This window comes from Petaurus breviceps, unplaced genomic scaffold (genome assembly GCF_028583685.1).
Source record: "Petaurus breviceps papuanus isolate PSGF00001 unplaced genomic scaffold, PetGlider_PUasm1.0 90633, whole genome shotgun sequence".
NCBI classification, from domain to species: domain Eukaryota; kingdom Metazoa; phylum Chordata; class Mammalia; order Diprotodontia; family Petauridae; genus Petaurus; species Petaurus breviceps.
This window is the reverse complement of record NW_027187293.1, coordinates 282,304-303,930: the sequence shown is the minus strand read 5'-3', so window position 1 is coordinate 303,930 and position 21,627 is coordinate 282,304. Positions and strand designations below refer to the sequence as shown.

Sequence of the window (21,627 nt, the reverse complement as noted above, 5' to 3'; positions counted from 1 at the left end):
GACTTTGAGAGATCAATTCTTAAGATATCTGAAGGAATAGTAGCCTACCAAAGGTGGAAAAAAAACTCAAACCTTAGCTCTTCCACCAAAAAGGAGGGAGGAGATGGAAAAAAATTAACATATACCTCTTTTCTCATTTTGCAAAATTTTAAATGAGACTATATCCATATCAAGGAGATGCTCAAAAAAAGATTTAACGAGACTCTTTCAGGTGATAAAACTTTATATTCACACAGTTGACTAAAAATTGTAGTGAATACAATATCACACTCTGTTATTGACTATAAAAATGCCTTTGTTAGAGAAAGATAAAGTCTTTAAGATTCTCCCCCAATAAGATATATCTATGTGCATGTCAAAATCAAATGAATTTTTTTGAAAGATAGAGAAAACTTTGTTAGCTGTTTAGAAAAAGTTCACTTACATTCAGCATACCTAAAGACTTTCAGAATATATATATATATATACACATATATATATTATATTTTAGCCATATTTCTACCAAAATGGCACCATGAAAAGTATCTTAGTACTTTGAGGAGTAAACTTCATGTATATAGAAAATTTATGTATATATATATATACATATTATAATCATTCCTCAATAATATATTGCTATAGTGTACTTGTGGTAAAATAGTAATTACAGAGTATATTTATTGTTTTTGCCTCATTCTATTAATCTCTTGATAGGATTCAAATAAAAATCGCACAAAGACAAGTTGCTATTCTGCTATTACTCTTTTAGGCTTAATGTTTGCTGACTTTCTTAGGAGGTTAAAAAGGCTGCTTTTTGTTATTGGATGAAGGGATTAAATGCAATCTTGCTTTGTTGAAGGCATCTTTAGGACAAGTCTAACAGACAAGTTGACAAGGATGTTATATGCCTTATTCTCTTCCTATTAGATTGTAATTTCTTTTGCTAGGTCACTATATTTTGGAAGCAATCTCTTCTGTGTTGTTTCACCATTATAAGTATTCAGTATGATTAGGTCTAATAAAAAGATATTCTCAAATTTTTAGTATTATTATCTCTGGGAAGATGTGGACACTAGGTTGGGATGAAATGATGTCCTGATTTCAGTACAGCTTATTTGCTGAATTCCTAAGCATATATGTGTGTATGTGTATTTTTAATTTTTTAAATCAGCAAAAATCTACCTTATATCTTTTCCCATTAACTCCCACCTCCAATTGGGAACAAAACAAAAAAAAACCTATTGTAAACATGTATAATCAAGCAAAATCAATTTTCACATTGGCCATATATGTGTGCATATGCACATGTGTATGTGTATATATGTGTATGTATATATGTTTATATATGTATATGTATGTCTCATTCTTTTCTGTGAGTCCAAGGATCTTTTTCAGGTTTTATTTGTTGTCCAGGGATTATTCACTATTCATTTTTTAAAGGATAGTAAGTTTCTGATGTGTGATTTTAACCACCTGATTACATCTTTCTAGCTAATTAGTAAATACAGTGATGTGTTGCACATTTCCTATCATTTTATTGCATAAATATGCATCAATCAAGGAGTTTATTTCTGCAATAAAATATTTCTTGCCATAAAATAATTAGTGCAGGCATATACAGTATTATATTGAAAAAGGAAAATCTCTCAGACATTTGACTTTCAGTAGTCACAATTTTGTATTAGTTGGTAATTCACTGTGATTACATATCCTTTGACTCATCACAAATACATCATCAAAATGCATTTCCCTGATGTTATTATATTGAAATGTGCTCATCTGAGGGATTATCAGAAGAAATATCAAAAAATGGTAAAGAATCAGAAGAGAAAAACAAGGACTAGACAGTGAACTGATAGGACCGAGTCAAATAAAGGAAACAAAGGTATTTTTACTATTCAAAAGTGAAAAGGAGACATCTGTCTCAGTTTTGTCATATTTTGGAGATCATGACAGTAGAGCACAGTGTGATGGTACACATGTGAGAGAATAGAAATAGCACGGGGGGCGGCTAGGTGGCACAGTGAATAGAGTGCTGACCCTTGAGTCAGGAGGACCTGAGTTCAAATCTGGCCTCAGACACTTAACACTTGCTAGCCGTGTGACCTTGAGCAAGTCACTTAACCCCAATTGCCCTGCCCCCCTCCCTCTAAAAAAAAAAGCAAAAAAAAAATTAAAAAGGAAGTGCACTGGCCTTTAAATGAGAAGACCCAGGTTTGATTTCTGTCTCTGATGCATTTTGTCATCCTTTTTAGCCCTATTCAAAAAAAGGAAATAAGGGCAACTAGGTGGCACAGTGGATAGAATGACAAACCTGGAGTTAGGAAGACTCATTTTTGTGAGTTCAAATCTGGGTTCAGACACTTACTAGTTATGTGAACTTGGGCAAGTCACTTAACCCTATTTGCCTCAGTTTCTTCATCTGTAAAATGAGCTAGACAAGGAAATAGTAAATCATTCCAGTATCTTGGCTATGAAAACCCTAAAGAGGGACATGAAGAGTTGAACATGATTGAAATGACTAAACAGCAATGAGACGGAAATAGACTGCTTTGGCTTGTAGACAGGGTGTGCCGAAGGTTTTTAGAGGAAGCTCAATGGCCCCTTGTCAGGGATACTGTAGCGGGGAACCCTGTCCAGATGCAGGTTGGACTAGGTGCTAAGCTTTGTGTTTCTCTGCTTCCTAGTTGTGTAGTCCTGAGCAAGGCCCTTTACTCACAGAACCTTAGTTTTCTCAGGGGTGAGATGAGGCTAACAGCGCAGCTTGCTTCTCAGGGTTGTTGTGAGTAAAGAGCTTTGCAAAATTTATTGTGGTTGTTTTTATTATGAGGAAGATCCAGGAATGTGTAGTCAATCATTCCTATTCTTTTCTCTTTAGTCAGTTTCTAACTACTCACTTTTCTCTTTCTGCATATAAACATACTCAGGTCTCCCTTCTCCAAAATACTTTACCTGGCCCTCCCTTTTCCTTAGAATGCTAGCCTATGGCTCTCTTCTCTTTCATTGTCAAACTACTGGAATCCTTTATAGTCACTGCCTCTACTTCTTCATTCTGGTCACTTCTCAGTCCCTTGTCATCTGACTTCCTGTCCTACCACTCCTCAATCCATCTTCCTCTTTCCTTTCGTGTAGCCAGATCCCTAGTTGAGATCCTCATCATTTCTCACCTCAACTACTGCAATAGCCTCCTAGTCTATCTTCCTGGTTCTTCTTTCCTTAATATTTTCTTGACACAATTGCCAAAATAAGGCATAAATCCCTTATATGTCACTCCTTTTCTATGAGAACTTTTTGTGGTTCCCATTGACTGTAGGATAAAATTAAAGCTCCATAGCCTGTTTAAGACCCACCCTAATTGAGCTTCCTCTTTCCTTTCCAGGTGTATTGTATATTATTCCCCTTCACAAAAAGAAATAAGGAAGGACCATACATACACTCCTTCCTAGACAAATTGGACTCCAAATTAATACTCTGTCCTCTACCTGCCATGCATTCTTACAAGCCATTCGCATGCCTGGAATTCACTCCTTCCTTATCGCCACCTCTCAGCTCCCTTCAAGTTTCATTGCAGTTGTTCCCTCCTCAGTGAAGCTTTTCCTGATTCTCCTTCCTCCATTTTTCTCATAATGTACTTGTTTATCTATCCGTTACCTCCCCCAGGACACCATAAGCTCCTCTGGGACTCAGGCTATTTGCTGTTTTGGTCTTTGTTTTTCCAGCACACAGCACAATACCGGGCACTTCATAAATGCTGGTTGAATCAAATTAAATTGTAAAGCTACAAAATATGACTTTGTTCTTGTTTTCTACACCTTGGACTCAGACTGAAACAAACTGCAAAATCAGGACAAATCTATCTGCATATATTGAGCACACCAGAACTGCTTAGAAACACACTGATAAAGACTGAGAGTTGCTTTTCCTTCCTTGCATTCTTGTGTTGCCTGTTAGGTATTTGGGGAAGTTTTATGAATCTTGTGCTTAAGTAAAAGATCTTCATGAATAAATGTAGTAGTGATTTCACCAGTCAGAACTTCAATTAGTGCTCAGCTGCATCTTTCTAAGATGTCTTCATTGCCTGTTTTAAAGGTACTAATATCTATAGAAGGAAAATACTAGCCACATTGGTAGTCGTTTCCAAATTGTCAATATCCATATGTGTGCTGAGCCTTCTTTTACTTGAAATGTAAGATTGCCATCGGTTCTAGACATTCTGGGACATAGACGTTTTTGCAGTGAAAATGGTTTTCAGGGACGTCTTTGTTTTTTTCCCCGCATGTCTGCGTATTTGCTATTTTTCTGAGAGAAGGTGTCCTCCGTGTCTCTATTTCCTGCTCCTTTTCCTGGTAGTGGTACATAAGCTGACCCGATAACGCATTTCTGAAACATTGAGTCTGAAACACTGACATACTTCTCAGGGATGGAAATAGAAATTATTTACTCTAGGAAATCTGTGTGTTGCTGTTAAATCATTTGCATACTGGAGGAAGGAGAGGTTACAGAATCGAGTTCCCATGTGTTTTCCTACTCTCCACCTCCCCATGTTTCTATCTCTGTTCAAATAAGAGGAAAGTGTAGTCTTACTAACAGTATAAACAGATTTTTCCCCCCTGAAAGCAATGAACTTAATGTACCGTCCATAAAATAGTATTTTTTTTTGTTGTTCTGAAAAATCTCCCAAGTGTACAGTTCATTTGTAGACCTAAGTATGGTTATCTTATCTAGTCTCCTATTTTTTTAGGGCATCACACCTAAATTCCTAAAAGACAGTCTTCATACTATTCTGAAACATTACTGTCACTTATTAGAGTCTATTTCAGTTCTTCATCAAACTTAGTTATAGGAAGTTCTTTATTATATTTTATTATTATATGTTATATATCATATGTATAATATGTTATATTACATATCGTATATATTTTATTATCATATCTTGCATAGAGTGTATATTCTATTTTATTATTATATGTGATATTACATATTGCATATATTATATTTTATCTTGAAACTGTTACTGCTTTTAAACCCCAGCAGTGTGATAAAAAGCACTAGACTTGGAACACTAAGATCTGGATTTAAGATACAGCTCCGGCACTTACTAATTGTATGAATAGCGTATTTATCACTTGTCCTCTCTTTGCCTCAGTTTCCCCGTATATAAAACGGGAATACATGTACTATCTACCTAACAGGTTTGTTGCACGGAGAGTGCCTACTTTGCATAATTCTATGTGTGAATGATTATTGTTCTTTTCCACCCCACCCCCTTCCATTTCTATAAATTGCTTTGAAATATGGAAGTTGGCAAACTTGGCCTCAGAGATGAGATGAGAAAATGCACCTCCCTCTTTTGCAGAGCTGGAGGCTCTGGGTGTAGAGCCTGCATATATGGCTCAGCTGATGTGCCCATTGGTTTTATTCAGTTGCTTTTTCTGTTTTTCCCCCTTGTCATTTTTATCCTTTGGAGACAAGGGGTTGTTTGTCTGGGTATGGGAGGGTAGGAAGGAGATATCTGGAAACAAAAGCGATGTAACAACAAAAGATGTAAATAATTTTCATGAAGAAAAACATGTAGTAGAGGTGAAATTCGATATCGTTTTCTAATAAGACCTTCCTGGTCAGTGCCAAGGAATGATAATTTTTTCAGCTTGTGTATATCGCATCCACTATTAATAGATCTCAGTTTCATGTCAGCTTTTTAAATAACAGTTGACTAATGTGCAGTTTGTGGTCCATTATGACAACCTAAGCTTTTTCTTCCTGGTCTGACTTCTTTACTTCTGGCCACAAGATGAGAGAATTAATATTCATTCACTGATAAACTGGGTGAAAAGCATCAGACTGGCTAAAAATAAATGCCCTTTTTGTCTCATTCAAATAAAAAATCATCTTACAATTAAAAGTGAACAAATTAAAATATCTATTTTATAGGCTACTTTGAGGGCAAAATTGCAGGTATTTATGATTTTAGAAAGAACTTCGTAATGAGACAGTGTGTTCTAAATGGTACAAAAGAACAGACTAATGATATTGAGATTTAGATACAGGCCTAGCCTTAGGAAAACTGAAGGATGTGAAGTTTGTCATGAACATACTGCCACCTCCCCCTTTAACCTTTAACACCTCCCCTTTTTCAAGCAACCGCCCATATGTCCAAAGATTCATTGCTCTTCTATTCTTTCTTTTCTAATATTCTGCTCCATGGCATAGTGTAGAGCACTGGACATGGAGTAGAGAAGACCTAAATTCAATTCTGGCCTCAGACACTTGGGCAAGTCGCTTAACCTCAGTTTCCCAAACTGTAAAATGCAAATTATAATAGCACCTACCTCCTAGAGTTATAATGAGGATAAAATGATATAAAGTACTTGGCAAGACTTAAAGAGATGTATTAGCTTATATACTAGACAGCATGTACTAGATAATGTAGATAGAGAATATGCTCACTAATAGTATCTGGCTATCAATTTGGAAAATTAATTCACACCAAGAGGGATGCCTGAAAATAGATATAGTATTCTGTCCCTTCAAGGGCTGTTTCTATTTTAATGATGAACAACCTTTTCACTTCAAGGAATTAATTTCCACAAGTGAGATTTCAGGTATCACTGACAGGCCAGCGAGGTCCTACCTCTGTGGGTTAGGAACCTTCCTTGGGTCCCTCAGATTGCACTACAAGGTAGTTACCTTATTCCCATTTATGTGAAAGATTATCACTGTCCGCATGTTTCCTCATCTCTGCCACTGATATTGTGAGATTTTGAGAAAAAAAAATTAACTTTCTTTTCTTTAGCTTTTTCATCTGTAAGGCTCAGGTTATGCTTTTTGAAGAACTATATCCTGCTGCTCGTGCAAGATGGCATGTTCAATACTCTTTGCTCTTTGAGGTGTTTTTTAAGTAACAAAATTTGAAAAATAATAAATGCTGTGTTGTGGTAATTGGAAGAATATTTGAGAATTTTTTGGTCTCATTTCTATATGTTTTTATCTCTGTGTTATTATTTCCTCCTTCAAAAATAGAATTAACTACATCTCTCAATGTGAACGTTATTAAAATGTAGCTGTTGACAGTGAATCCAAACTGAAAGATAGTATATTGGACTATATTATTCTTCATTCCCCAATCACTCCCTTGAAATAATTTAGGTTCCTGGGAGTTTAGTTCTTTTAGGCCCTTATCATTTTCTAGAGCTTGATGGAGCCCCTTAAAGAATGCTGGGACTTAAGGATAAGCCAGCCATCCAAGGTATGCTAAGGTTCAACACACAAAGTGAAAGCACAAAAAGAGACTTGGTTTGTTTTTGTTTTTTAACTTTTTTTTTTCAACAAAGGAACTGTTTGTAATGCCATGAAAATTCAATCCCACTTATGACCATGAATAATTTATTAACCTCTCTGAGCCTGTTTCTCTGTCTGTAAAACGGACTTATACCTGTAGTACCTATTTCATAGGTTTGTTGATCAAATTAGGATATTCACACATGCATACACATATACGCATATGTGTGTGTACACACACACACACACACACACACACATATATATATATAGTCCTTTCTGAACTTTCAAATGATATATAAATGTCACATTTTATTATTAATATGCATTTGCTTTGTGAGAAGTCAAGTTGCATGTATCTGAGTGAAGGTTCAACATCTCCATTGGGCAATAACAAATAGGGGTGCAATTTCCCTTAAGCATTTTTAATGCTTCTGGTCCTGGCTCTGTCACTAACTAGAAATGTGACCTTTGATATCTTTCTTAATCTTTGATGATCTCAGTCTTCTCTGTAAAATACTAAATGATCTCTAAGGTCCTTCCCAGTCCTAAAATTCTGTGATTCCGTGAAACATCCTCGGAATCAAATTGTAGTAACAGAGAGGCAGAATAGAAGACAGGAAAAAAGTAAGCATAAATGAAATAAGCATAAAGAAGTAAGAAAGTATCAGTTTAATATATTTTGGTTGGATTTTTTTAAATTTTATTTTCATTTTCAGTTCCAAATTTTCCCCCAAAATCTTTACCCTTTCCCCCATTCTTTGAGAAGGTAAGAATTACTGTATCTATTATACATATGAAACTTATGATTTAGTATTTTGTAAAGTAAATATTAAGATATAAAATATGTAACTTCTTAGAGAAATTCAAAAGTTGGAGAATGATTGAAAGAACTACTTGGAAATATATAAAAAACTTGATTGTTGTGCTGTTTAAACTTGTTGGGTTGTTTGTTTTTTTGTCATTGAGGAGCTGTAATAACTATAGTAAGCAGCAAGCTCATACCTTTATATAACACAAATGCAGTTTTTCAAGTATCACAAAATTTTTCCTATGCAGATTGAACCGAGATCTTTACAAATTGTTCCCCAAATTCCAAATACTCTCCAGGGACATTTTTTTTTTTTTTGGTTCTACATAGTACTCTATGGTAGCCCTGATTCACCTTTTTCAAATTCATTAACTTAATAATTAGGCAACTTAATATGAATGAAGAGGGAATTAAAAATGGTGGATTCTGACAGAAATTATGCTCTCGATATTTGTTTTAAGTATCCTCCTTGGGGTCTTAATGCTTTCTTTTCAACAGAGCTACATACCATTATAGCTTTTAGACAGCAGCATATATATAGCTGTACTATGAAAATTGTTTTTGACTCCCTTAAGTCACACTCCTTTTCTGGAATGGAAGGCCTCATGGTGGGAGGGGGCACATATCTGTCCCATACCAGCACAACACATTTGCATGGGAACTTAGCCATTTGTCTTGTTTCTGGTACAAATATAAGAGAATACTTCACACATACTTACAACAATATTCTCTCCCACTATGTGGGAAAGGAGTAAAGCTGCATTAATTGATATTTTTATTATGAACCTGTCAGACACCAACAAACTTTAATATCTTATATAAAGAATAGAAAAAGAGAGGTTTGAATTATGATGCCATGGATGCTTTACAAACAGTTTGATTTTTACAGTCCCTATTACGTTTAGTGTGATGGCTCCAACATTGCTCCGATTATCTCTGCACCCTTCTAAACTTCTCTTTTCTGTGTATTTTTTAGTGTTGCATTGATGTTCTTTTTTCCTTGTTTTATGGTATAACTATCCACTCTTCTGCTCTCCCCTAAAAATTCTCTCTTAAAACAAACATACATAGTCAATAAAACTAATCCATGCTCTGTCTCTGTCTGAAAAATTTATATCTCATTCTATCAGTCAGAAAAGCTTTTATTAAGTGCCATATACCAGATACTGTGCTAAGCTAAACACTGGTGATACAAAGAAAGGCAAAAATGCAGTCGCTGACTGAAAGAGCTCGAATTCTAATGGGGTATACAACATGCAAATAACTAGGCACAAGATATTCTCAGTGTAAAGAGAAAGTAATTTTAGAGGCAAGGCATTAAATTGGGGAGGAGGTAAGAAGAACACGGGGAGGGGGTGGAGGATGAGAGAGAAAGGGCCAGGAATGGCTTCCTGTAGAAGATGGGATTTAAGCTGAATCCTGAAGGAAGTCAGGTTACTGACTTAAGGCAGGAGGAATGCATGTAATTGGGGGATGATGTCTTATGTGGGAGGAAGGCCAGTGTACCTAATTATAGATCATAGAGTATATAGAGGTGAGTAAAGTGTAAGAAGACTGGAAAGAAGTAGGAAGGGGCCATGTTTTAAAGGGTTTTAAATATCAAACAGAAACATTTTGTATTTGATTCTGGAGGTAATAAGGAGCCCTGGGAATTTATGAAGAGGAAGGGTGACATGGTAAGGCCATACTTCAGGAAAAGCTCTTTGTCAGTTGAGTGAAGGATAGATTGGGGGTAAAGAGAGACTTAAGGCAGGAACCAACCAGCAGTCTAGTCTAGTAGTCCAGGCATAAGGTAATGAGGGCCTATACCAGAGTGGTAGCATGTGAATGAAAAAAAAGGGGGGGGGATATTCATGGGCCATGTTGAGAAGGTAGAAGACTTGACAACAAAAATGTTGAAAGAGAGGAAGGAGTCAAGAAGAAAAAAGAGTGCCCAGGACAGAACTTTGGGAGACACCCACAAGTTAGTGAGAATGACTGGATTGAGATTCAGCAGAGGTGAAGAAGAAACATTTGGGCATATAGAAGAAGCAAGAGAGGAGAAACCTAGAAGAGGAGAGAGTATCCTAGCAGAGAGAGCAATGGACAGTGTCAAAGGTGTCAGGTTTACATTTGACAATTACCAAATTATTGGTAACTTTAGAGAGAGAAGTTTCAGTTGAATAAGATTGCAGAGGGTTTAGAAGCTAGGGAGAGAAGAAAAAGTGATATACTCAGTGTAGATGTCTGTCTCAAGGAGTTTAGATGTGAAAGCAAGGAGAGAGAACAGTAGCAAGTGGGTCTGGTAGGCATTTTTTCAGAATGGAGAAACATGGATCTGTTTTTAGGCTGGAAGGAAGCAGCCAGTAGCTGAGGGGAGACTGAAGATGAGAGAGAGAGGGCAAGAGGGAGGAGGGGGAGACAGAGAGGAGAGAGAACAGTCTTCTGGTTGGGATCAGGGGCAAGGCCTTCATGAGGATGCCCAACTCTTGAGGTGACAGAGGAAGAAGTAGAGTAATATATTTGGGTGATATGAGATGAGAAAGAGAGAAAAGAGAACTTTCAGAGAATGAATGGCCTTAGTTTTTAAGTGAAGTATTTGTGGAGGTTGAGTTGAGATGGTGGGAGGAGGAAGTCCTTTGAGAACGTTAAAGAGGAATGAAAAGGTTTAGTATCTCTGTTCTGGGGAGTGGGATAGTGAATTGATTAGTGAATATAAAAGGATTGCCTTGCTGCACTGATGAGCCCTTTAGGATTAGATAACAACCATGGGAAGCTAAAGGGGAAGGTGTTTGGATGTAGAAAATAGTGTGGAGAGTTAAACTGATTTACCAGATGATCAGAATAGGGAAGGGAGGAGAGTGTATGGTCTGCAAAAGAACAGAGAGGTGATGAGACTGTAGAAGAGATTGTGAGGATGAATTACAAATACAGGGTAAGATGGAATGGTAAGAGGACTTTCTGTACCATTAGTCCATCTCTTCTTTACCAACACTTAGAATAGTGTCTGACACACAGTTGGTGCTTAATAAACTTTTATTGATTGATTGCCTAGTTACCTGAACCTGATTTGACTACCAAGAGATACAGAACACAAGTTCAACTCTTGTCTTAATGTGGCTTATGAGTACATTTAACCTGCCATGTTGAAGAATTTGGCATTGGGCAAGACTCTGAATGTTGTCCAAGAAAATGTACCATGTAAATCCTAGAAACACCTTGTAACAATTTCGCCCATAACATGGACCTTTAACATAAGCCACCAAACATTCCATCTGAGCAAAGCACTAGTGCATTATCATCCTGGGATTAGGGCCATAACACGATCCTAAACATTGAACTCCTGGAATGTAGGAGCTGAAAATGCCAAAACATTGTGTGGGCTAATAACGCTGGCCTTTTGGAATTATTCATGTTTCGGTTGGCAAAGTCTATGCAATAAAAACTTAATTAGTCAACTAATGAAGCATGGATGAGAAATTCCTACAAATGGTTCAATATGTAGAAGTATCTGTGTGTCAGAAAGTGCTGTTTAAAGAAAAAAACCCTCATAATATCTTCTCCTATTTTTCACCTTATATAGAACCAGTCCTATATGTGTGATATGCTGATATCACATTTTATTTAAATTGTCATTTAAACTATACTGATATCATTTGGTGATGTCATCTGAGACTATACCATCATCAGGAGAACATTCTTTGAGTTCATTAATTCCTTACATTAACAAACTTAATAAACATGAAGCATAATTTATTGCAGAGTGCTATACTGTGTGTTGGGGGTATGTTATAGTAAGCCAGGTAAAACCAGGTCAGCACCAAAATTAAGCCACAGGCAAATCACTTGACCTGTCGGACCCTTAGTTTCTTCATATCTACAGTGGGAATAATAGAATCATGGGTCTAAAACTGCAAGAGAGAGTAGAGGTAAATGTACTCTTACTGCTAAGCAGTGTTAAGCTGGGGATATAAAGACTACCACCTTACTTTACAAATGTTCAGAATCTGCCTAGCAAGGTGAAGTGATTGATGTGCCTAGTGTCACACAGGGCTTAGCGGCCAGGTCTTCTGACTCCAGAGCCAGGACTGCTTCCGCAATAACATACTTTCTCCACATTCATAATGATGACAGCTGACATATATAATTTCATATCTACATATCATGTATTATTTATCAATATCATATTAATATTTTATATGTGATGTTACAATCTCAAAGCTATACATACATGATATGAATAATATTTGTATGACCCATTTTATGGAGTTGTTTTAAGGGAAATTATTTCATATACTTCAAAGTGTTAAATGTGAATTATTATTACCATAAAATATAGTCCTTGATCTTCATGGAATTTATAGACTAGTTGAGGATCAGATAAAAACATAGATAACTATATGCATGATATTACATGATGAATTTAGAGGGGCATAAAACACATTGCTCTATGTGAATTCTCAGAGTTGGTTTCCTAACTGTGTTGATGGATCCATACTCCTAAGCAACCCCTGTAACATTGTCTGAGGAATGAGGAAAGCAGTCTGTGACTTTTCTCCATGTTCTTTCTCTCCTTTGAAACCTTCAAAAAAGGGATTTCATTGTACAGCACTTAGAGAAGCGATTCTCCTTCCAACCCCTACCCCCACCCCAGAGTTCCAATTTCATCTTTTCCTTATCTTTATGTAGCACAACGGGTCAATATGTGTAAGTGAAAACAGACCAACTTGGCACTGCAGGATCATTGACTTGCTCCTGGATGGATTCCCTCCCATTATTTCAGTTTTCATTAAAACTTTGTGATGTGAAAAGAGAGCCAGACTCTCTAGCTTCACCATAAGTTCATGCTATTTTGAATCACTGGCTCCTTCGACACCAGCATCGGAATATGAAACATTTGGGGATGGCAGAAGATTAACTAAAGATGCAAAACACACATTCATAACCCACATAAGACTACCCCGACCAATGTTATGACCAAGTCTGAACTGCCATAAAAATCATGAGACCGTTCTATAGTCATTCTTCGACTGATTGTCCATTTATATAATTTCCAATGTGGAATTCAGTGCCCTTCTGTAACATTGTTTTGCCCAACATTGTGTTTGACAGAACGAATTAAAATTAACATGTATTAATTAATAAATAAAGCTGTTCTTTTAATAATGGAGGTGTTATGCAACTATTATTAAGCATTATAATGAAATTGTAAAGCCTTATTTTTAATATTTTACTTTTTGTCCATTTGAAGTTAGTTTGTAGCATGTGTTTGACATTGCAAGAGGTCAATTTTTTTTTCTCCAGAAGGCTAGTTATAGATGAAGATAGAATGCTTTTATGCTAAACTATTTGTTATGTATCAGCTATCTGTGAGACTATGGGGGATTTTGTTTGTGGGGGCTTTGTGCATGTGAGTGCTAAATTTCTGTGTGTTTCCTCTGTTTTATAGGCTGGAAAAAGAAAGCATTCAGCAGAGCTTTAGCAGTAACGCAAAGGCCCAAGCCCTTCAGGCCCAGCAAAGAGAGCAGGAGCTGACACAGAAGATGCAGCAAATGGAAACCCAGCATGATAAAGCTGGTAGGTGGTCGGGAAGGATTAGAGCCTGGGCACTCGCTCACAAGCTAGGCCCACGCCTCACTGTGAAATGACATCAGGAACACCTGTAACCTTTGGCTGGCCGAAGGGAGCAGATGCTAACGACACCGGAGATTCCGAATTACATATTAGTTAGCGTTTAAAAGAGAAAATGGAAAGTATTGCCCACTGTCTGTTGATTTCAGAGTGCTGCTCTCACATCTGTTGCACCATCTGGATTATGAGTTTATTTACCTGTGTTCAAGAAACGTAAAGCTGAGAGAGACCACAACAAAGTAGAAAAACAAAGGGCTTGTTTTTGGCTGGATTTTCAGGCACACATGTTATATAAAGAAAATAGCATCAGAAGCTCTGCGGGAAATGCTCTGAGCTTACAGTTAAAGTCTCCTGAATAGCATTGAACAGTTCCCACAGTACACACATTATAGCTACTCTAAAAGCCTAATGAGTTTGCCTCAGCATCCAAACTGGAGAAAAGCTTTAGCCATTAATCGGTTCTTAATTCACTGTCGCAGCTGGATGTAATTCAGTGGCTCCAAATTGATATGTTCCTTTATTTAATCTTTGCAGCCTCGAACATTTTTAGCATTTGTATGATTCTCCCCCCTCCCCAATCTAGAAAGGATGTTTAATCCTTTGCATTCTTCAAGTTATTGCAACTGCTGTTAAAATTCACTAATACAAGGCATTGGCCACAGCTGGCAGCTTGGCTGAAAACTGACGTCTTTCATCACATTGGCTCCATTCTGCAGACTCAGTTGGCCAGTAACTCTTTACCTTTAATTTGAAAGTAAAATGCACTTTGAAACTATGCAGTTTGATTTGTTCAGTCAGAGCCTTCTTTAGTCCCTTTCAGTGTAGAGTTGGATATGTTCATGGATAGTGTTAGTCAAAACAAGACAGTATTTGTTATTAGAAATTCAAGCCATAGATTTTATAAGCTGATTGTACCATTAACAGAGAAAAAGCTTTAATTAGCCATTTCTTTTCCAGAAATTTTATTGTTCAGTTTTGGTATACTGAGATACTTTTTTTTGTATAGTATATACTATCAGTCACTAATTATCTTATACTTAAAGCTTCTATATGTTTTATTATATGCTTCATATAGGTGTTTGATAATTAGCACAACAAATGCACATACATGTTACTATCACCTGTCTTTCATTTCTTGAGAAAAAAATTAACTAAAGGAGCTTAATCAAATAACTTAGTTCCATATAAAGTTTCCATCTATACCATACTGACCTACGTAATTACCTCTTCAAATTTTTTTTAAAGATATTTTATACTGGCCTCTGGCCAACAACTATAAATTCTGACCAGACTTGACCTAATAGGTATTTTGCCACCAACATGAGAGAGAAAAAATTATGTGATAAATTGTTCCAGGCTGCCACTGCTACCAGAGGTCAGGTGATTCCAGAGCCCTCGGCAGAGTCTATGAAGGCTTGATCAGGGTAATTTGCCATCTTTAACATGTCTTTGAACCCATTTCTTTTTCAGGCTATTTCCATTTCTTAACTACTATGACTAAGCTGTTGAAGTAGACTCTACCAAAGCAGCATTCCAAGGGCAAAAAATACTATGGGAGGGTCAGGGGAAGAGAAGGAAAAGCAAATGCTTTCCTCTTCAAAGTTGAGGGATAAAAAGACTGTGCAACAAGGAAAACCTGTGAGCATAAACAGTGCATGAGCAAAACTGCCTGACACCAAAAAATTACCCAGTAAATTTCATTTACCTCATTCTGTACTGGTGAACAACAACTAATTAGCAAACACCTTGAATTTATTGTCAAATAATGATTGTAACTATCTAGCATTGACATACTCATCTATAGCTCTGTAAAGGTATGTTAATATGTATTTTTTAAAACTTGGTCAGCACATGTATGACTGAGGCCTTGTTAGCTGTGTGATGTTTGCAAAACTGAATGCCTCAGGAAATTTATAGGAAAATAGAAAATGCCCTTTGACCTAAGGGTCACTGAAAATGACCTATGGAAAAAAGGTTGCAGTCTCAGTCTCTTTTTGCATATGGCCACATTGCAAAGCTTCAACCGTAATCATCTTAATTGTTTGGGGTGGGGGGGTATTATTATTTCTAGAAAGTGAACGATTTTCATTGCTGAGCTCCCAGAATACATTTATGGCAAAGTTGAAAGAAGAGTGCTGTATGTTAGCCCAGAAACTGGAAGAAATTACAGAAAAACACAGGTAGGCCAGAATAGATCACATAATGCTTTATTTGTGAGATTTCTGTTATTTATCTTCTGAAAAGTAGAACAAGCCTTTTGTTCACCCTTTATATATTTAAGTGGTACTATCTCTTGTGGATGCTAATATTCTTTAGAATAAATGGTATTCTCTTTTTTAATGTTTTCTTAATTGTTTTACCTGGATTGCTGTTTTTGCACATGTGCACATTTGTGAGTGTATATGTATTGTTAATGTGTGCCATCCTAAAACAGATACAAAAAATGGATAATTACAGAAGACAAAATTTAAGAAGAAAAATTATTTAATAAAATATGCTAATGTGCAAAGGAGTCAGTTATTTCAACAATCTGTGGGACTCTTGGTGTGAAAACTCTCTCAACTGCAAATCTTTATAAGTCTTTGTAAATTAAAATAACGATAATTATAGCTGGCATGTACATAGTATTGCAAGGTTTGTAAAGCACTTTGTGTACCTTAATTCATTTAGTTTTCACAATAACCCTGTAGATAAATCCTAAGGTTGTGTTGTCTGAGACACTGAGAAGTCAAGTGAATGACTTGCCTAGGGTCATACGACTAGTTAAGAGTTAAAGGAGGGATTCTAATCCAAGTCTTCCTGATTCTCCTTACTGCCTCTCCTTTTGCAAAATATTCTTATAGAAATGCAGTAGATATCTTTAAAAAAGAACAATTTTATGCTTAAATTATTAGCAGTGTTTCCAGTAAACCAATAAGAAGTAACTTTTAGTCATATGATATTTCAATGAATTGTGGGTGTTTCAGTAAAAAGGGGATATTTCAGAAACAAAATCATTTCTCAAATGTGCTTTATTATGGAAGAAGCAACTAGAAGAAGTGCCAATACTCTTTTGTAGCTTTTTATTAATTTGGACCTTTATGTGAATTGTTTTTCATGGTTTTATAGGCAGCCATATGTTCCCTGAGAATATTTCTTTTTCCTTGGTAATATTAGGTACTATTATCAATCATTCAACAAGTATTTATTATGTACCTGCTATGTAAGTCCTAGTGCATTGGTTAATTAAATTGAAAGAATTAATGCAACTTTGAAGGTGCCTGAGAAGAAACTAGGGTGCCAGTCCCAAGTCTAATGCTAGACCATGGTCAGGTCAATGAGCCTTCCTCTCATCTATAAAACAAGGGGTTTGGAATAGGTGATTCCTAAAATTCCTCCTAGCTGCAATATTTTCTCATTCTTATTAATTATAATTAAATGTAATTTTGTAAATGTAATATAAAAATATAATTAAATTCTTATTAAATGTAAATTAAAGATTTACAAATGTAATTTGTAAATGTAAATATATTTGAATATAGAAAGAATTTCATGGATTGTACAAAAATCCATTGAGCATTATGAAAGGGAAAGTCCAAATAAATGTCACATCACATAATGATCTTGATAAAGTTGTATAGATGGCTCTAGGGTTCTGCATCTCTTCCATTTGTTGTTGGGGTGTTTTTTCTTTTTAACTTTTTTTCTCCAAGCTTAATGAAAACACCCTAAAAAACTAACCAATGTTTTATGTATCCCCTGAAAAATAAAATTCTTAGAGAAACAGAACATTGCTGCTCACTGGGCACTTTGTCTTGAATTTCCAACATCAACACACCAACCTAGCAAATGGCATCTCTCCTGGGCAGCTGCAAGATCCATGAGTACCAAAGGCCTTTCTCTTTCCCCTTGCTGGTTCTGCACATGATCAAAGTCCCTTATGTCTAATCAGAAAATAAAATGATTGGTTTTGACTAACTAGAAAAGCATATGACCCTCAAACTGATTTCAAAGGAAACTCTGACAGGGCACAAGGAATTCTGGGACTGACATACTATCAACCAGGCATGGACCATTTAGGGAACATATTAAACATGGGTAATGGAGATCAAGCAATGAAGATACTTTCTCCTCTTCCTCCTCCTCCTCCTCCGTTGTGTCCAACTCTTCGTGACCCTATGGACCATAGCATGCCAGGCCCTTCTATACACCACTATCTCTTAAAATCTAAAGATACTTGCACCATCTTAATAAACTAATTAAAGGTCTTAGTTTTTTGGGGGGAGCAGGGAGGCATAAGGTGGCTAAATGCCTTGACCTCTGATTATTATGATGTGGCAGGGCCAGTAGGAAATAATTTACTTCTCCAAGAAACACTATCATAATCATCTCTACTTGGTTGTTTTTTTTTTTGGGGGGGGGGCGGTTAGTTGGCTTGTGATATTTGATTTATTTTCATTGCTACCTGATAGAAGAATCTACCAAAACATATGTTACTTATAATTAAAAGTTTTATTATTGTTTAGAATTTGTATCATGCTTTGCATTTTCAGCTCACTGTGTAACTATGAACTATCTTAACTTGCCTTTTCAACCACTTCTACTTTAATGAGGCTTAATGAGACTGATAACCCTATTTAAAATTGTGATACTGCACTTCATTTGCTGCTCCTTTCAAAAGAAGTCAGTGAAATAACACAACAGAGAACAACAATTCAAAGTAATAGTAATGGAATTTCAGGGAAGTATAATGGCATATGTTATCAGGACCTTATGGGGAGGCAGGTTGGATATGCCTGGGTTTCATGGAGATCCAGAGTACAACCCCATGAAACTATCTCCAGGCCACCAGATATTGCCTTCATTATTAATATGCCTCTCCCACTTCTTTCCTCTTCCAGTCTGTTCATTTACAACTTTGTGCCTTTCCGTTCCCCCAGCCTCAGATTTCCCATGATATTGATCTTGACTTTGCAGTAGTAGCAATAAAAATACTAGCTAACATTTATATAGCATTTGCTGTGTGCCAGGCACTGTGCTAAGATCCTCACAACCGCCCTGGGAGGTAAGTACCATTATTATTCCCATTTTACAAATGAGTAGGCTGAGACAAACAGGGATTAAGGGACTTGCCCAGGGTCACAGAGCTTAGTAAATGTCTGAGGCTAGATTTGAACTCAGGTGTTCACCCAGCTGCCCCAGCAAGCCGGTTTGTATTTTTGATGGTGTGTCCTCTGTGTTGTGCCTGCTTCACCCCGGATCCTGATCTTGATTCCTTATTCCTACTTTTCGTGATAGTTTTGATGATCTTGATTTTGTAGAGACAAGGTTTCACCCTAATTGTGGTTCACCTAGCTATAGAGGCTGACAACTATGAAAATACAACAAAATCTTGTTTTAAAACTATTGTACCATGACTTTGAAAGCTATTTTTTAATTAATTTAAGCAACAATTTATTTAACTCCTAAGGCATACTGTGTACAATGCAGAGTATGATTATATATATATATATATATATACATACACACGCATTTATATAATATATTGGACATTTATCATATATACATGCTATATATATTATTATAAAATATATTACTATATACACCACACACACGCACCCCAAATCTGATGGTCCCTTCTTAGTGATCCCCTTTCTCAACTTCTCTATAGCTTTTGCCACTGATGACAACCCTTTCCTCTCTACCTCAGATTTCACCCACTCCAATCCATCTTCCACAAAACTGCCAAAGTGATTTTCCTTGAGTATGGGTCTTATCATGGCACTCCCCTACATAGCAGATTCAAGTGATTCTCTGGGATAAAATATAAACTTCTCCATAGACCTCCTGTGTTTAGCAAATGCTTGTTGAAGGATTTCTTGATTTAGCTCTTATCTTACCATATAGCTAGAGGTGAAGTGGTTTCCCCCCACTCATCTCCAAGTACTGTAGTTATAATAGAGCTCAACTTTAGTTTTAGGAATGTGTTTTTTAAAAAATAATAAACAACTTTGAGGGGCCCCTCAAATAATAATAGCTAGCATTTTAAGGTTTACAAAGTGCTGTACACATTTCTCATTTGATCCTCCTAACAACCCTGGGATATAGGTGCTATCATTATTCCCGTTTTACAGATGAGGAAACTGGGCAGGCAGTAGTTAAGTGACCTCCTGCCCACGCCACACAGCTAGTAAGTATCTGAGGAGAGATTTGAATTAACTCCAAGTTTAGCCCTCTACTCTGCCACTTAAATTGCCTCACATTTTACAACATCACGAAATGTATATATTCCATATTTCTATTTACTTGAATCAGTCTTTTCCCCTCTAAGGAAATTCAGCATGAACTTGGAGTCATGGGATTGTAGGATCATGACTTTAGATTTGGAAGGAGTCACCTCGTCCAACTCCCTTATTTTACAGATGAAAAAACTGATACTCAGAGGTCCAAAAGCTAGTGAGTGGTGGAGGTAGAATTTAAACCCAACTCCTTGGGATCCAAATACTGCAATCTTTCCATTGTACCATGTCACAGTACGACATTTGCATACCTGAGTTCCAAGTTCTAGGTGTAACATTTAGTTTTGTGACCCTCATTAATTCAGTTAACCTCTCTGAATCACAATGTTCCTGTTCTATAATATCATATAATATAAGAGCTGGAAGGAACCTCAGAGGTCGTCTGGTATAACCTGTAGTTGGGGGCACTAACACCCACACTGCTTGTTTTACAGAAGATTGTGTGAGAATCAAATGCAGGTTAATGTATGAGAAATTGTTATGTAAAATTTTAAAATGTCCTCAAACTGTGAGCCATTGTCGTTTTCATCCTGTCCTCTGACATCTTCTGTAGTAAAGAAAGCAAGACTTCCAAACGCCAAATGCCACACAAATTAAATGGCAACAGAAGAGATAAATAAAGAGAATGTAGTTTTGTTTTATTTTGTTTTTAGGCTTTCCACCCGATTAGACCTCTGGATGTTATATCTGTTTACCTGGCATTTATATTTTATGTTTTACAGAAAAAGGGTTTACTTACTCTTCTAGGCTCCTTAGGAGAAAAGTGTGAAGATTGAAATAATAAGCTTTGTATCAAAAGGTCCAAGATTATTTCTTTTTTAAAATAGATTGTATTTTTTTCTTTTTTTATTATACAGAAAGAAACTCACTGAAGCCTGCATATATCCTATGCCCAAATCCAAAAGTACCCCATATTCGTTAGGATTTGAAGTGAGACACATTTCTTGGTATTTTTAAATACATCAGACTATTTGCCTCTCATGTAAATATGGTTTAAGGGGGATTGAACATAGGAAATGACCAGTATTGGTTTGTTAAATGAAAAAATGAGCTCTTTTAAAATTTTAACAGTCCGTCCAGCATCCTCAAATTTTTATTCTAGTGCAATGGGAGATTTCCTTCTGGATTTTCCTGAAGGGAAAATTTGATGAATTCTCATGAAAGGTACTATTTTTTATATACTTGTCATCAAAATTAAAAGCATATAATTGTTTTTAAGAGCTCCTTTTCCTTCATACATTCCTGTATTATTCACAGTTCATTACTATACAAGTTGATTCATATTAATTTAAGTGATCTGTTTTACCAAGAGATCTAGTCAGCTGAGCACATATCATTCAAAACCAGCAGGAAAACTGTCATATTTGGTATTTTCATCTCTTTATATTCCTATCCATTTTGCCACCCTTGTGAGATAGGCTGTGCTGTTGAAGTATTTTGAATTGGTTTCATATGTCTGTATATATTAAGCTTTAGTAGCTTAAATCTGTACTGTGACTTTTGGGACACTCTGTATATCTCTTTTTTTCCCTAAGGAGACTAAAAGCTTCTTGAAAATTGACTTTGTCTTCTCTTTTTTTACAGCTATCTGTATAAAGCACACAGTGCTTTCTGAAGGTCCAGGGTGTGTGTGTGTGTGTGTGTGTGTGTGTGTGTGTGTGTGTGTGTGTG

At 36.3% G+C, this 21,627-nt stretch overlaps 1 protein-coding gene across 4 annotated transcripts in view; it reads left to right on the top strand.

Annotated features, from left to right (window-relative positions):
• The window catches only part of SDCCAG8 (SHH signaling and ciliogenesis regulator SDCCAG8), a 270,183-nt gene that overhangs the window by 135,486 nt on the left and 113,070 nt on the right, over nucleotides 1-21,627 (top strand). For all 4 annotated transcript variants that reach the window (XM_069064466.1, XM_069064464.1, XM_069064463.1 and 1 more), the window contains exons 11-12: nucleotides 13,497-13,624; nucleotides 15,750-15,858. In XM_069064466.1, coding sequence (XP_068920567.1) covers nucleotides 13,497-13,624; nucleotides 15,750-15,858 — 237 coding nt within the window. The remainder of the gene's footprint in view (nucleotides 1-13,496; nucleotides 13,625-15,749; nucleotides 15,859-21,627) is intronic.